The sequence below is a fragment of the Molothrus ater genome, chromosome 11 (genome assembly GCF_012460135.2).
Source record: "Molothrus ater isolate BHLD 08-10-18 breed brown headed cowbird chromosome 11, BPBGC_Mater_1.1, whole genome shotgun sequence".
Classification (NCBI taxonomy): Eukaryota; Metazoa; Chordata; class Aves; order Passeriformes; family Icteridae; genus Molothrus; species Molothrus ater.
The window spans coordinates 19,888,099-19,903,060 of record NC_050488.2 but is presented as its reverse complement, the minus strand read 5'-3'; the positions used below and the strand labels follow the sequence as shown (position 1 = coordinate 19,903,060).

General features: G+C 48.6%; 1 protein-coding gene across 1 annotated transcript in view; it reads right to left on the bottom strand.

Annotated features, from left to right (window-relative positions):
* The window catches only part of ITPR1 (inositol 1,4,5-trisphosphate receptor type 1), a 147,714-nt gene that overhangs the window by 49,826 nt on the left and 82,926 nt on the right, over positions 1–14,962 (bottom strand). The window contains 4 exon segments of the mRNA XM_054516055.1: positions 5,800–5,990; positions 7,639–7,771; positions 11,073–11,123; positions 12,614–12,649. Of these exon segments, the coding sequence (XP_054372030.1) occupies positions 5,800–5,990; positions 7,639–7,771; positions 11,073–11,123; positions 12,614–12,649 (411 nt within the window).

Genomic DNA, 14,962 nt, shown 5'->3' with positions numbered 1-14,962 from the left:
CCTTCTGGAGAGGGCTCTTTCAGAAAAGGACAAGATCTCTGCCCACAGTTGATGATGCAGGTCCTTATCAAGAGGTTTTTTAATGTCGTGTTCATGACATGATCAGATTTTCTTTTTTTAAATGCTGTATTTTATCTTGAGTAAAAGCACATTAAAACAGTGAAAGACACAGGCAGGTGATTGTTTAACATGTGCCAAGAGATTGCTGGGTGTGCACTGGTTTCCTTAACAGGTACCATTAAAACAATGTAAAAAAAGATACCACATCCTCTATCACAGAATTCTGTCTGTTAGAAGCAAACAGACAATTTAAGACTTGTTTTATCAATGATCAGAAGTTTTCAAGTGCTATTTACAGAAGTTTAGTGACCCAAAGACATTCTTGCCTCTGCAGCCTTTGCCATCATATACAATTGCCTGTGCTCACTGATATCTGTGACTGCTGTAAATCTTGCAATAAATAAATAAATCTGATTTTAGAAGTCCAAACCACAAATTAAAACACTATTGTGTCACTAAGCCAACATCTCACCCCACCAGTACTCCTCTAATGTTTTACAGAGTTTTCCCCCCATTTTGCAGGGCAGTTGCAGCCACATAAAAAAAGAAACAAAGTGTTCCTGCAACCAAATAGGACATTTTGGTCACAGTATTTCACAGCCAGTGCTACAATGAGCTCAAAGACATAAATTTGTCTTGAAGTCTCTGCTCTCTCAACCCCAAGGGCTGTGGCTGCCCAGCACCAGTGGCTGGTACAGCCCAGCTCTGGGATTCCCTGTGTCCCCCAAGTGCCAGAAAGACAAAGAACTGGACAGCTCTGGATTCAACTCCTTTTGTGCATCAATCCTGCAATTATGTAATAACTATCAATCATCTCTGGACAGCTGGAGGCACAGAAAAGGAGACCACAATTCACCCTGGTGGAGTTTCCTCGCTGGTGGCAACGCATGAGGAGAAACGTTGAGAAACGTCAACTGAGTCCAAGTATGGAGCAAGACCAGGGTGGGATGGGAGAGTTGTGTGAGTCCAGAATTGCCTACCAAACCTGACTGATGAGGAGCTGGCTGCTGAGATTCCTGTACCCATGGCACCTGCTCCAGGGACAGCACAGCCACAGCCTCAGGGGCACTCGAGGGAGGGCACACGGATCCTCTGGGGAGGCTCAACCAAAGAGCTCTGGAGTTCAAACAGCTCAAAGCCTGAAGCCTTTTTCGCTGTCACATCTCCAAGGAGCCTCACACACCCCGGGGAGCTCCAAGCCACCACTGCATACAGCACTGATTCACTCCTGCCATGCTGTGATGGAGGCACAACTCTCCACCCCCAGCAGCTCATCGGTGCTGTCTCGAGCCAGGGTGGCCCCGGCTCCTCATCCCTTCCTCAGCTGCTGGGGAACAGAGCTGTGCAGCACATCCCACCATCATCCTCTGCAAAGAGCAGCAACTCTGCTCAGGTGCCTTAAAGCCAGGAGTAAATGCCACTTCCTGAAAAAAAATCAGCTTTTCCTTGTGTGCCAACTCCCATCCTCTGTGACTGCAGCCCACCTGGGGGACAGCAGTGGACAAAGGGAACTGAGGCACCACCACTCTCAAGTGACAGAGGTGCATTGTGTCACCTTGGGGCAGCACTTAAACACTGCCTGCAACAACCAATGTCATCAACCTCATTTTACCTTCCCCTGCTGAAAGCACCAACATGTGCATGTGGGTAATTTGTCACGCAGGCTGACTTTTGAGAAGATCCCTAATTAAGGGAGCAGAGTCTCCATGGAGAGGTGTTATGTAAGGGGCTTTACTTGCCATTAACTTCCACCGACCGAGGAAAGCCGAAACTCGGTGGAGGTGAGGCAGAGGAAACAGCACATGGGATTTTGATTTAGCAGATGAGAGACGAGCGTTGCAGGACGAGTCCTCAGCAATCTCCTGCACTGTCACTCACTGGCTGTACCAGAGAGAGCCTGGCCCTGCTGCCATGCATGTGGGGAGGGACTGAGTGCTCATCCCTTCCCAAGGAGATGCAGCTCTGAGTGCCCACAAGCACCAGCACCCAGCAGAGCATTCCCTGCTCTGGAGAAGGGAGCCCAAGGCAGCACCAGGACAGCAGCCAGGCAGTGGCACCAGGAGCAGGGCAGGCTCAGCCCTCACCCTCTGGAGCAGAGCGTGGGGCACCCCCAGGGCTGCTCAGAAGCGCTGAGCCAGCGCTCCCCAGGGGGATGCTCAGGGTTATATAAATTAATAAAGGGGTTGATGTAATTTGCAGCTCAGTGAGTCGCAGCATTTGTCAAGTTAATTTGTTGTCTGGTGCTGACCCCGTGGTTCCACCTCTGCTTCTGTCTCTGTGCAAACGAGGGCAGGCTTCCCACTGAAACCCAGGGCTCCTGCTGAGCCGGAGTGACAGCCACCACAAGGTCACCACCATCCTGCTCCCAAAGAACCTGACAGCGTTTCTAAGTGAATTCCAAAAGCTAAAGCCCAGAAAGTTTCCACCCAGAGAGCTGGAAGCGGGCAAAGACCTTCCCAGAAGAGCTAATTTGCCACATTCACATTCACGCCTGCAGCAAAACACGGAGCAGCGTGGGATCCCGGGTGCCACACACCACCAGCTCAGCCTCCTTCCTGAGGTGAACCAGGAGCCTTTTCTCTTGTCCTGCTTCTCCCCCACATTCATTTTCTTAACAATACAATAAAAATCCCTCCTACCAATTACAATAAGGAACGTTTCGAGATTTGCTTTTCTGCTGGAGTTGGCAACCACCTACTTTGCCTACCCTTAATACTGGCCCTGCCTGCACCTAATGAAACAGCAACACCTATTGCAGTTATCCCTTCCCAGCATCATGGGGATCTGCTCTCCCACTGAAGCTCATGGGAGTTACCTGGGAACTCCCATTATTAACCATATTACAATCATCATGTGCAAGCTCCTGTGTGTTGGTACAAACCTTCTGCTGCACTCCAGGCGGAATCAATTTCCCGTGTGAAAACCTGGAGTTAAGAAAATGCCATGCAGGGGTGACACATTTCTGGCTTTGCTGCCAAAGAGCCTTTTTTACATAACCTGCCCCTATGCCACCACTTTCCTATTCTCAAAGGCTTGTAGATAGAGGCAATTGAAGTTCAGTAGAAACGATTCAAACTGAGCACAGAACAAACTTGTTTGGAACACTATCAATCAAAAGCTGCTAATAATAACAACAAAAATAAATGTTAAATGAAGATAAACTCTGTTAGACCTCAAAGACAAAGCTGGCTAGGTCAACTTTCCCAATGACAAATGCATCTGATGCAAAATGAACACAGTTACTAGTCCAGAGACTGGGGATGACTCTTCCACTGGCACTTACTGGAAATTGCAGAAGAACTGCAGAAAATCCACTCTGCAGGTTGCAGAGGTTGCCAAGCCCTACCTACCCACTCTGCAAAACTTATCAAGGAACATCAGAGAAAGACTGGGATAAAACACAAGGGAAGTATCAGGTTAATTTTCCCAAGTGCATCTCGTTTCCATAAGCAGCCAAATTTTGCAGCGTGTTTTGTAAAAATTAATTCCTGCTAAGGGGAGGCCATCACTTTGCTGCACTCAGTAAATCTTCAGTGTCACAGCCAAAGGCTGCTGTACAAAACCAATCAGCTTTGAGATGAGCAAGTACCACACAGCTCCCCTGAGCAGCTGGGCTGCACCAGGGTCCTTGCATTGGGAGCCATTCTTCCTATGTGGGGACAGCAAAGCTTGGGGACGAGTTCCCTGTCTCAGGATACCAGTTTAACCTGGCCATCCCATCCCTCAGCAATTACCTATTCTGGGAGATACAGCCCTAAACAAATGATTTCACTAAAGAGCAAGCCTCCACCTTTGCTTTGATTCCCAGTGTGGAGCCAGCTGCTCTCCCACAAGTCAAGCTTTGTGGTTGGTGTTTTCCCCACTGGAGTTCTCCTGACTTGGCTCTCTCAAGCCCTCCTGAGAGCTCAGAGTGCTGAGGACGTGCTGTTCCCAGCTGCCACTGCCAGCATCCCATGGGCCCCCATGTGCTGGAGCCACTGCAAGGCACCAGAAAACTCTCTCCCTACCACCAGGAGTTTAACCAGCATGAAGGAAAGCCACAGAACACGTCTGTGCACTGATCATGCTCCTTGTTTGCTGTTTGCTATCAAGTCCATGGAGTGTTGCAGCACGGAACATGCACATCCCAACGGCTCCACGGGATATTTTCAATAACATCCCATTCGCACTTTGCATGCATGAGTAAGAGGTGCTGGGTGTGTCCGAGCCCTCAGAGCTCACAGCATTAGCTGTAGGCATCACAAGTCATTTGGTTCCTAAAACATTCTGTACTTAAAAGCAGCCCACACTCCAGCAGAGCCCCCTCCCAGCCCATGCTGCCGGAGCACGCACCCAGGGACTGCTGGCTGCACTTATTCCTGACTGGGAAAGGATGGAAAACAGCCACTCTAGGCTCTGGAAGCATGTTTGTAGAGGCTGGAGTGCAGCAGGACCTGGCAGCAGTGCACAGTGCGGGGTGGAAGTGCCACTGCTCTGAGAGCCATCCATCACTGCTGACCACCGGGTTATTCCACAGCCTGCCAGCTCCCGCTCACTGACAGCAAATGCAAACTGAACTGCCTCCCCTTTGGGCAAAAAGGCGTCTTTGGAAAGGGACTGCAGACTTTCCTGTTGGTTTGCAGTGGGTGAGCTAAGGAATCTGCTTCCAATATGGATTTGTGCACTGTGCAAGTGACTCTGCCCAATCCTCTAGCACTGAGGTCCAGCACAAGCAAAGGATCTCTCCACCTCAGGCTGGTGCAGTTTGTTTTTCCTTCCAGCATGACAGCAAGAGGTTACCTGAGGCTCCCTGAGAGCTGCAAGGATGAAAGCTCAGCTTCCTTTACATTAGAGAAGAGCAGGAAATTTAAAGGAGTGAGTGTCCCCCAGGAATGTTAATCCTGTCATTGCAGTTTAAGCTGACACAGGATTTTCAACACTCAGTTCCCACTTTATCCATTGCAAGTTTCCAGAGCTTGTACACAAGGGATTAATGAGAGCACTGATTACAGAGACTGAGCGAAGGAGCCCAGAGACATTCCCTGTTCTCTCAGGGGAAGTTTGCATGGACACAGGAGGTGCTGCTGTAGGGATCTAGTGTGTGTTTCACTCACAACAATCAGTTACAACTGGTCAGGACTCAGCCCCACAGGCAGACTGCAAGCACAACACGTGCAGAGCTAAACAAACAAGATATCACAGATGCCATCATCTTTGTAAGCAAGTTCTGCTGTAATAAGGTTTTCCTTTCTGTTTGGAAGAAGGTAAGAGCTCGCTGGTGTGTGTTCATTAATCCACACCAGGGACAATCTTCTTTTAGGGGAATCTAATCCTTCTTGAAAACACAGAAAGGAAGAACAGATTGAGATTGCTGGAGAATGGTGGTGGTCTGGAGTTTACCAAACACTTATGTCAAATTCCAGTCTGAAATTAAACAGCTCATTGTAAAAGTCTCTGAGCACGTTACAGTTACTTAAGTTATTTGTAAAAGCAGTCAGTAACTTATCTACAAACCCATTTTATTACACATTCCTCTATACTGCCCTGGGAAAACACCTCATGTACTCAGTGCCCGTGCAAACATTCAATAAGTTCACTTTCGCATGGCAGACATTAATATTTCCCTTAATTACAGGTCAAAGATCATTCAGATAATTTCCCCTCCCGCCTCCTTGACCCTCTCAAATTTCCTGGATTTCATAAAAACATTTCCCTTCCCGACAGAGCTCAGTCACAAGATGGAGTTTTCCATTTCCCTACCTGTATCGTGGTGTTCCCACCTTCCAGCAGGGCAATGGCCAGCAGGATGCTCTCGTGGAAGACTCTGTCACTGGTGGCATTCATGATGAGATCTATGACCAGGTTGGAAGCACCTTCTTTATCCAGGTGGCACTGCACATCTGCCAGGCTCATCTCCCCTCGGCTCATGGAGCTCGACCCAGAGCTTCCTCCTGTAGAGGTGACCAGGACAAACAGGTTGGCACTGCCCCCATGGGGATGGCAAGGCCAGGGGGACAGGGCTTGGAGCAACCTGAGATAGTGGAAGGGGTCCCTGCTCATGGCAGGATGAGTTTTAAAGTCCCTTTCAACCCAAGCCATTCTGTGATTCTATCAGTGACTTTTTAGCAACAGCACCAAATTAAATAAATTTCACTGTACAACTGGCTTCAAATGGAATTTTTGCCCATCCTACCCCACCATCTCTGCAATACCATGAAATGGTTTTCTTTCAGAAATGGTTAATAATCTGACATCCTGATGGGCACACTTCCTAGATATTACTGCAAATATTAAATTGATCAGGATTTCTAAGTACATTTATTCAAAGTAATGTCACAAACATCAAGCCAACCCAAGGCAGTCACTGAAAAGGACAGAGAGCTCTGTCTGCTAGATTTGCTCCCAAGTGCAGTCACCCACATGGACAGTTTTACTTTCTTTGGGAACTCACAAACAGGACCATGAGGGAAAACACCCCGATTTGAGCCATAGGGTGCTGACTGGTCAGGAACACACATCTGTCATGGTTAGATTTTAGGAAAAATCCTTTTGCTAGGATCTTTTCTCCTGAGAAGCCTCAGAGGAAAAGAGAAACAATAGTTATCTGCTGCTGTGGAATGCAACAGGTTCATCTTTGATTGGTCCCATGTGGTTGTTTTTAATTAATGGCCAATCACAGTCCAGCCGTCTCGGACTCTCTGATCAGTCACAAGATTTTATTATCATTCCTTTTTCTTTCCTTGCTAGCCTTCTGATGAAATCCTTTCTTCTATTCTTTTAGCATAGTTTTAATATATAATTTTCTTTTAATATATCATAAAATAATAAATCAGCCTTCTGAAACATGGAGTCAAGATTCTCATCTCTTCCCTGCCGGAACCCAAGAAATTCCTCTGGCTGCCCTAGAAGACCTCAAGCCCCTGCCCAGGGGGCTCAGAGACCTTGGCACAGAGCCCAAGACCCCTGTGCCTTTGATTCAACCCTTAGGAAAAACAATTCCAACCTTATATGAAGAACTACAAGCCACGGAAGTTTAAGTAGAATGATAGTGAATTTATCACAGGGTAAAAAATAGATTTTTTTAGAGTTTTTAGAATGGGAGTTCAGGGGGCAAGATGAAAGAATGTGAGCGTGTCCAGTCTTTCTCCTTCTTCTTGGCCTCCATCTTCTGCTGTGATGGTGGCACTTTTGGATTGGTTTAGAGTAGAAGCTCACTGTCTAACATAGGTGATAGGTATTGGGAAGTTATTGTAAATATTGTACACGTAGTTTTTAGTATAAAAAGATAACATCACCCCACGGAGGCAGAGTGCCTCTGACTGTCCTGCTGAGCAGACCTTGGCTGGACAGGAGAAAGAATTTTATAGATAAGATACAATAAACAACCTTGAGACGGAGAAATGAAGAGCTCTGACTCCTTCTTTGAGCACCAGGCTGGAAAAAGAGACTTTCCAACTTATCTCGAAGTCACTCTGAGCAGCAGAGACTCCAAGATTCCCTCATTCTGGGACCCCTGCGAACGCCACCACCCAGATCCCAGCGAGGGAGGGAGGCAGATGCCCTGGGGAGGCAGGCAGGGAGGAGCAGAGCGTGTCCTACCTGCCGTGGCAGCCTTGCCGGGGCCGCTGGCAGCCAGGGGCCCGTTGCCGAAGGCGGTGAGGCTCTCGCGCCGGCCGGCCGCGCGCACCGTGCCGTAGTAGCGGTTCACCAAAACCTGCCTCAGGGCCTCGCCCTGCAGGCAAAGAGCACAAGGAAATCACCATGGCAGCTCCACGAACAGGCCAACCACACGTGTTCATTGGCAGCAGTTAACCAGTTAGTTAACTGCTGTTACCCAGTACCCTTCTCGTGGTGAGGGAGGGGGAATGAAACCCTGGAGAGTTGGAGAAATCCACCGAGCAGCTCCTGATGTGCTGGGGCAGGCTGGGACATTGGAGGGGTCTCATGGGGCGCAATAAGATTATGGGTTCCCCCATGCATCACAGAGACAGCTGCACTTCAGGTTTTGTGTACAGCTTTCTAGACAGATTTAATTTTCCGAGAGTTTCATTTTAATTAAGTTTTATTGTCTCGGTCTTAAGTGCAAAGGAGTGGCATCTGTACAGCACCAACACAAAATCAAGAGGTGGATTAGAGGAACACCAGAAATGGTTTTAAGGAACAGTTTAATCTCCTCACACCTCTCCTGCCATCCCACCAACCCTGCAGGGCTGTGCTCTGCTGTCCCTCCACCAGCAGCTGACAGGACCCATCAGCTGCTGAGCAGAAACCCGAGCGATCCCGCTGGATCCCGGCTCTTTGTTCCCTGCTGGCAGCTGCCCGAGTCACACCAGCCCTCCCACCCCAGCACCCAGCCCAGCACAGGGCAGGTCCTCACACAACCCCAAATCCTGGAGCTCCCAGAGCTCCGGCACAGCCCCAGCACGAGCCAGCGGAGATCCAACACCTCCAGTCACCCCAGTGCTGCCACTGCAGCCTCCACAGGAATTCCCTGGGATTTGGGGAGCTGGACAAAGCTGGAGGCACTGCCAGCACACAAACGCTGCACAGGGATTAAGGGATTTTTGTAAGGATTGTTGCCAATCCGGGAGCTCCTGCCCTGCTAATGGCAGTGTGGTTACAGCAGCACCATCCCAGGACAGAGCTGCAGAAGGGAGGGAAGGGCTTTTCTGGGGAGTCAGAAAAAAAAATTTAAAAAAAATTTAGCCAAAAATAATTTTATATTAAAAATATTTCCAATGAACTAAAGCATCTTATCTTTAGTTCCATTGACAAAAAGTGCTTGTCGCTGATTTATTGATTTTCAGTTGTATTTCAAATGAAATTGGTTGTCTGACTATAGATTCAAGATGTCATTTAATACATTAGCTATCATAAAAGTGAAGTCTTACTCTTTAAAATTTCACAGGAGGCCTTTAAAACACAAGTAAATGGAACGACATAAATGGGCATTAATTGGCTTGTTCAGAACTCCAGCCCTGCTGCAGTCCCACTGATTTTATACACAGCTGGCACTCAAAAAAGTCACTTGAAGAGATCCTTTTACCCCAAAAGAAAAAAAAGACAAAAGCTTGTCTGATAATAATCAAGTTATTTATCAAATTTCAGAAATCACTTCCACAGGGAGAAGTCCAACACATGCCTGAGCTGGTGAGGGATCTCTGCCCTCCCCACAGGGCTGGGGCTCAGGTCAGGGCTCCCACTGCCACCCTGTCACCACAATCCAGCAGCTTAGAGATGGTTCCTGGGGATTCTCAGTGTGAAAGCTGCAGCCCAGGAGCTGCATTTCATGGGATTAAATGGGGAGGGAGCAAGTGTCAGTGAACAGGATGCAAAATAAACACAAAGTCAGTGTTCCAACCAGCTGCTTCCAAAAGCTCCCAAACAGCAGAAAAAAGGAAAACTCCTGTGGAAGCAACAGCAGGAGGAGATGAGCACTTCTCCAAGGGGCACACGCTTCCCATCACTGCTTGGGCCAAAGAGTGAACACGTGGGAGAGGCAAGAGACAGCTCAGGAGCTCCAGCAAACGCTGTCCTGGAGCAGCTCCTGCGCCTGACAGCGACACCAGAGTGCTCAGTGCACGAGGCAGGGCTTTACCCACCTCCCTGCTCCCAGCCTGGCAGGTGAGGGAGGCTGTGTGACAGAACAAGGCCAAGCCAGACAAAAAACCCCCTGAACTACATCTGCCTTGGACATGTGCACTGATTGGAAAGGCAGCTTGACACCCAGATGGGCCCTAGGGCACAAATGGCTACAAGGGAGCTCTCACAGCACCTTCTTCCTCCTCTGTTGAACTAACTGGCAGTCATCCTGTCAAATGGCATTTAAACCAGGGATTTTTACTACTTACTACAAAGATAACACATATCCAGCCTCGAGAACAGCTGCTCAGCAAACTCCACCTTGCCTGAATTCAGGAGGGCAACTAAAGCTCTTGGAGCTGCCCCCAAATTCTCCTTTTGGCCCCTTGTGGAGCGGGAGGTGACTTCTATTCCATGGTCAAAATAGTTGGGGTGAGCGGAGACTTGAGCAGGACAGGCACCTCTGGTGTCTGTAGGTGTTGTGTATCCAAAACAAGGCAAATCACCCAAAAATACAGCAGGAACAAGTATCAAGCAGTTGTTTCTAGTCAGAGTGTGCTGATCCAGGTCTGGCAATACACAGTCAACCAGCATTTCAAACTCTAACTGGAAAGAAAAGCTTTGGTTCCTACAAATTTATCCAAACCCATGGTATCAGCTAACAAAATACGAGTACGTGATCAGAGCAGAAGGGAGAAAAAATAAGTGGTATTTAAGAAATGTTCCAATTAATTCAGCTGCAATGCTTGGCTCCAGAACAGTTCTTTAACCATCCTGTTAGTGCTGTGCACCACTTTGACGAGGGCAGTGTGCAAACAAATATCAGATGTTTGGCACTAACCAGAAAAATCAAATATGGTACCTAGGGAAAAACCCAGCAGCATCCAGTTTCATCTGCATTCACACCAGGTAAAGTAAAAGTCACACAGAAACATCACTGTACCTGCATCAGCAATGCAGATGCAACACACAACTCCAAGTGATATCAGAAACCTGTTAGAAGCTTTAAAACAGAGCATCTTTCATGTTTTAGAGTGAAGCAGTTATAAGTTGTTGCTGTTGTGCTCCCAGCTACAAGAGCAAAAGAAATGGAGAAAGGGACCAACGATGCTGATTTTGCAGCTAGAAAGGGGTGGTGTGGCCAGAGGAGCCAGCCCCAGCAGCACTGATGGATGTCACTGCACAGCAGAGTGATCAGCACCCACAGGGAAGGTTTTGACAGTGGCAATGGACCAGACCAGGACCTGAGCTCAATTCAGAACAGCCAAGCACTCATTCCCCTTCCATGTAACCCAGAGAAGGGGCTGCAGCACCTCACTCTGTCCAAAGGCTCATTTTTTGGATTTTCCAGCCAGCATTTAACCACACAAGTTTCTTACATGACTTAGGCTTCACTGTTCACAGGGGACAGGGAGAGATGAGTTCTGAATGTGCTCGACTGCTGTACATACCCTTCTATGATCCTCCAGTTGCCTCTGGGGTAGAGTTTGATCAAGCTCCTGCTGCACGTGCAGAAAGTTCATTTTAAAGCAGAACAACACTCAAGAGAGACCAACACCTTGGCACTCATGGGAATACTGGGGGAGTCACAGCTGGATGCGAGGGGGGAGATGAGGGAGATGGACTGACAAAGCACCAGAACAGGACACCTGCCCTCTGGCAGCCCTGACCCCTCTGCTCTGCCACCCTCACACACCCCCTGGCATGCAGGAGTGGCAGCAGTGCTCAGGAAACACAGCTCTGCCTGGTGTCACAGCTCCACACAGCTCTGGGGGCTCAGCCCACGCATGCCCATGCACAGACACACAGAGCACCCCCAGCCCCCTGGACACACACTCTGGGGGTGAGGGACCCCAGCACATCCCACCGTGGTCACTGAAACTCATTTGAGACTGGGGAGGGCTTCTGGCCCAGCCTGGGGGCTCCCTCCCCATGGCCAGGGTGGCAGTGGGGAGTCACTGAGCTGCCCCTCGGCACAGGCACATCTCCAAATCAAACCCCTCTCACTTGAGAAATTCATTTCCAGGAATGCAACTTCCACTTTGCAAAGCTGAAGCACGTTATGGTTTTGCTGCTTTAAGGCATCTCCAAAGGTGTAGAATAACAGCTCTGTACAGGGACCCATCAGAAACCAGGAGCCATCTCCCAGACATCTCAAATCCATTTGATGACCACTCAGAGTTTCAGGTTACATTTAAACACTGTTTCACAAAATTTACAAATACAAAGGCCTAAACCATCACAAACACTTCTTTTTCTACACGATCTCACATTTATAAAAACTTCACAGCTCAGAGAATCAACACTCTCCCAGATTTAGGCTTCCATGTTGTTTCATTTAGATTTGCACTGATTTGGCACCCAGTTGTACAATCTACCAATGCCATGTCCGGATGTCCCATGAATTTCAAAGGAATTTAAGATTTGATAAATTTTTCTGCCTTCTTTTTGGCAAATAATCTGTTTTATGGACATAAAGGAAATGGTTCCACATATCCAATTCCCTTAGAACCAGTGGCCTTGACAATGTGCAGTGATCCTGAGTTTGTCCACTGGGGCATTATAAATGGGACACCAATTGCTCTGGAGTTATGAAGCTTCCACTAAGAACTTCCCTTTCCTTAAAGTATTGAAGTTTTTAAGTATGTGAGGCAAAGGAAAAACCAAATTCTGCATTAGGGGCCAAAATGAAGTCTCATTTTGCCAATGTAGGAAAATTTGAGAGGAGACTTTTCCCAGTGCCACCCTTAAAGAAAAAAGGAAATGGCTGAAAGGAACCAACTTAGGATTACCTTACAAAATTTTTTATATTTTCACACTACCACACTGATGCTGTACTGGATTAAGGCACTTTTACAAATCTACTTATTTCCACTGTCTAACACCAGGCAGGAACACACATTTCACAGGGGTTTTTACCAACAAGACACTGCACTAGGACTAGTGAAACACCAATATTTGTGCACTGTACAAATATAGGTGGCTGACACACCTCTACAGGGCTCTCCGTTTCTGGAGCTTGCGGCAGCTAGTTGAAAGTAAAATGCAGAAAAATTAGTCATTCCTCCAGAATCTTCCATCCCAACAGCAACCCAGTGGTCAACAGTGAGGGGAAGGGAGCTGGCAAAGCACTTGACTTCAGCTGAATCATCACAAATGAACTGTGGCTGTAATTACTGGTTACACTCTCCCACCCTGCTCCAAAAGGGCCACATTTGGCAAATTTTGCAGATATCCTTTGAACATCCCAAACTGCTTAGCATGAACTCAGAGGCACAAGCAAAAAAAATGAAGTTGCAGGTGCCCAGAGCACTTTTGGGGACCACACCCCCAGGATCTGTCACTGGAATGCTGCACATCCACCCCAGTGGGGAGGAGGAGGAAGCCAGGGCTGCACATCACAGAGGGAGCAGCCTGATAATTTTAGCTGAAGAAAAGGTGTTCTGTGGATTCTCATCTCTAAACATACTTTGCTCAAGATAAAAGATACACAACACAGCACCAAACAGGAGCAACGAAATAAGGGCCTGAATGGTGACAGCTTTTCAAATTTAAAATGCTGATCTTCAACTGAAACAGATGAAGACAAGTAACTTTTATCTAGTCAAGCACAGACACACAACAGAGAACTGAACATTCAAACTCAACTGCTGAATTAATTGTGGGGAAATTGCTGTAATTCTCAGGAGCAGACACCAGGAAATAACACTCTCACAATCCTGTAACCCCAACCTGAGCCAGCATTCCTGGCCACGTGTGCCACAGGGATGGACAGACCAAGGGAGCACAGACTGGGAGAGCAGCCCAGCACCTGCTGCAGCCTGGGGAGCCCCAGAGGGAGGCCACAGATGCAGCAGGAGGAAAAATGAGACTCCACTTCCCAGGAAGGAGCCCCAGGAGCGAGCACTTCCCCTGCAGGGACTCCTTGGCCAGGAAAAAGACCCTTCTCCATTCTCCTCCTAAGGGACTCTGCTCCTGGCCAGCTCCCATGGCCTTTGGCGGTGGCTTCCTTGCATTGTCACCGCTCCTGGACACGTCTCAAGCATGCTGACCCCTTGTGTGGCCAAGTGGAAGCAGGCAGGGTTTGACCCAGAGGAGCAGGAGGGAACAGGAAGCAGCAGGTTCCTGCAGAGGAACACACCGTCCTGCCCTGCCCCGCTCCCAGGCTGCAGCCCCACAGCCTGGGCACATTGTCCCACTGCACAGCCTGCCTGGGGCACAGGAAACACCCCTGCCTTCCCCTGAGCCAACAGCAGCAAGGAAAACAGGCCTGTTCCCTGCAGGGGAAATGAGCTCCCTTCCTCCTGGCGAGGGAGACTGGAGCTCACAGGTCAAGTGGACATGACTGCTGGACTCGGGATTCCAAACAAAAGTTTCCTTCTGGGCACTGGTACAGGTTTCCCAGAGAAACTGTGAATTTTCCAGCCCTTCAAGTGTCCAAGGCCAGGCTGGATGGAGCTCTGAGCAGCCTGGGACAGTGGAAGGTGTCCCTGCCATGGCAGGGGTGGCACTGGATGAGCTTTAGGGTGCCTCCCAACCCAAACCATTCTGGGATTTCTGGGCTGATACCTTGACCCCATTTCAACCAAACATACATTTACATGTTGGGGCTGAAAAGCCCAAAAGCACGGATGAAGAATCACATAAAATTGATAGTTTGCTCCTTCTCAAGCTAAAATTACAAATTCCAGCTCACAAATTCCTCTGTGGCACAGCCAGCACGTCAGAGCCAGCCCCACACACTGACCTGGCAGCAAAACCACTGCCCTGGGCAATGCCCACAGGGATCACCCACAGCAGCACAGCCCTCAGCCATCTTCCAGTAAGAATATAAACTCCAAATCCTGAAACTGCTATTCTTTGAGTCAAAATGGGGTCAAATAGCAAAGAATTATTGAGCTCTTGTTGCTGTGCTACACTTTGCACTCTCCTGTGTGTGCTGCAACAGCAAAATATCACCTTATGCTTTACAAGGATTGAACAGGGTGGGAGAGCAGCCCAAAGCAGGCATTTTCCAAGATCCCTTGTGCCTCCCTATATTTCAGCTCTGCAGCTATAAGAAAGGGATGGTGTGGGGGGCAGGGGCAGGTTTGTGGAGTACCAAACACAGGCAGTGATGAGCAGGACACAGTGGACAGCTTCTAAACTGGAACCCAGTGGGTGGCCAGGTCAGAGGCCAACATCTGTGCTTTTTATGGGCAGGAGGGAAAGGTCCTTTCAACTTGCTGAGCAAAACCCTCTCTCTTCCTTTGAAGTTTGCACTCCCCCAAGGCTGGCCAATAAAGCACTCCTCATGAGGCATGAGAGGGATGCACAATCCCTGACCCTCTGGTGACCGCAG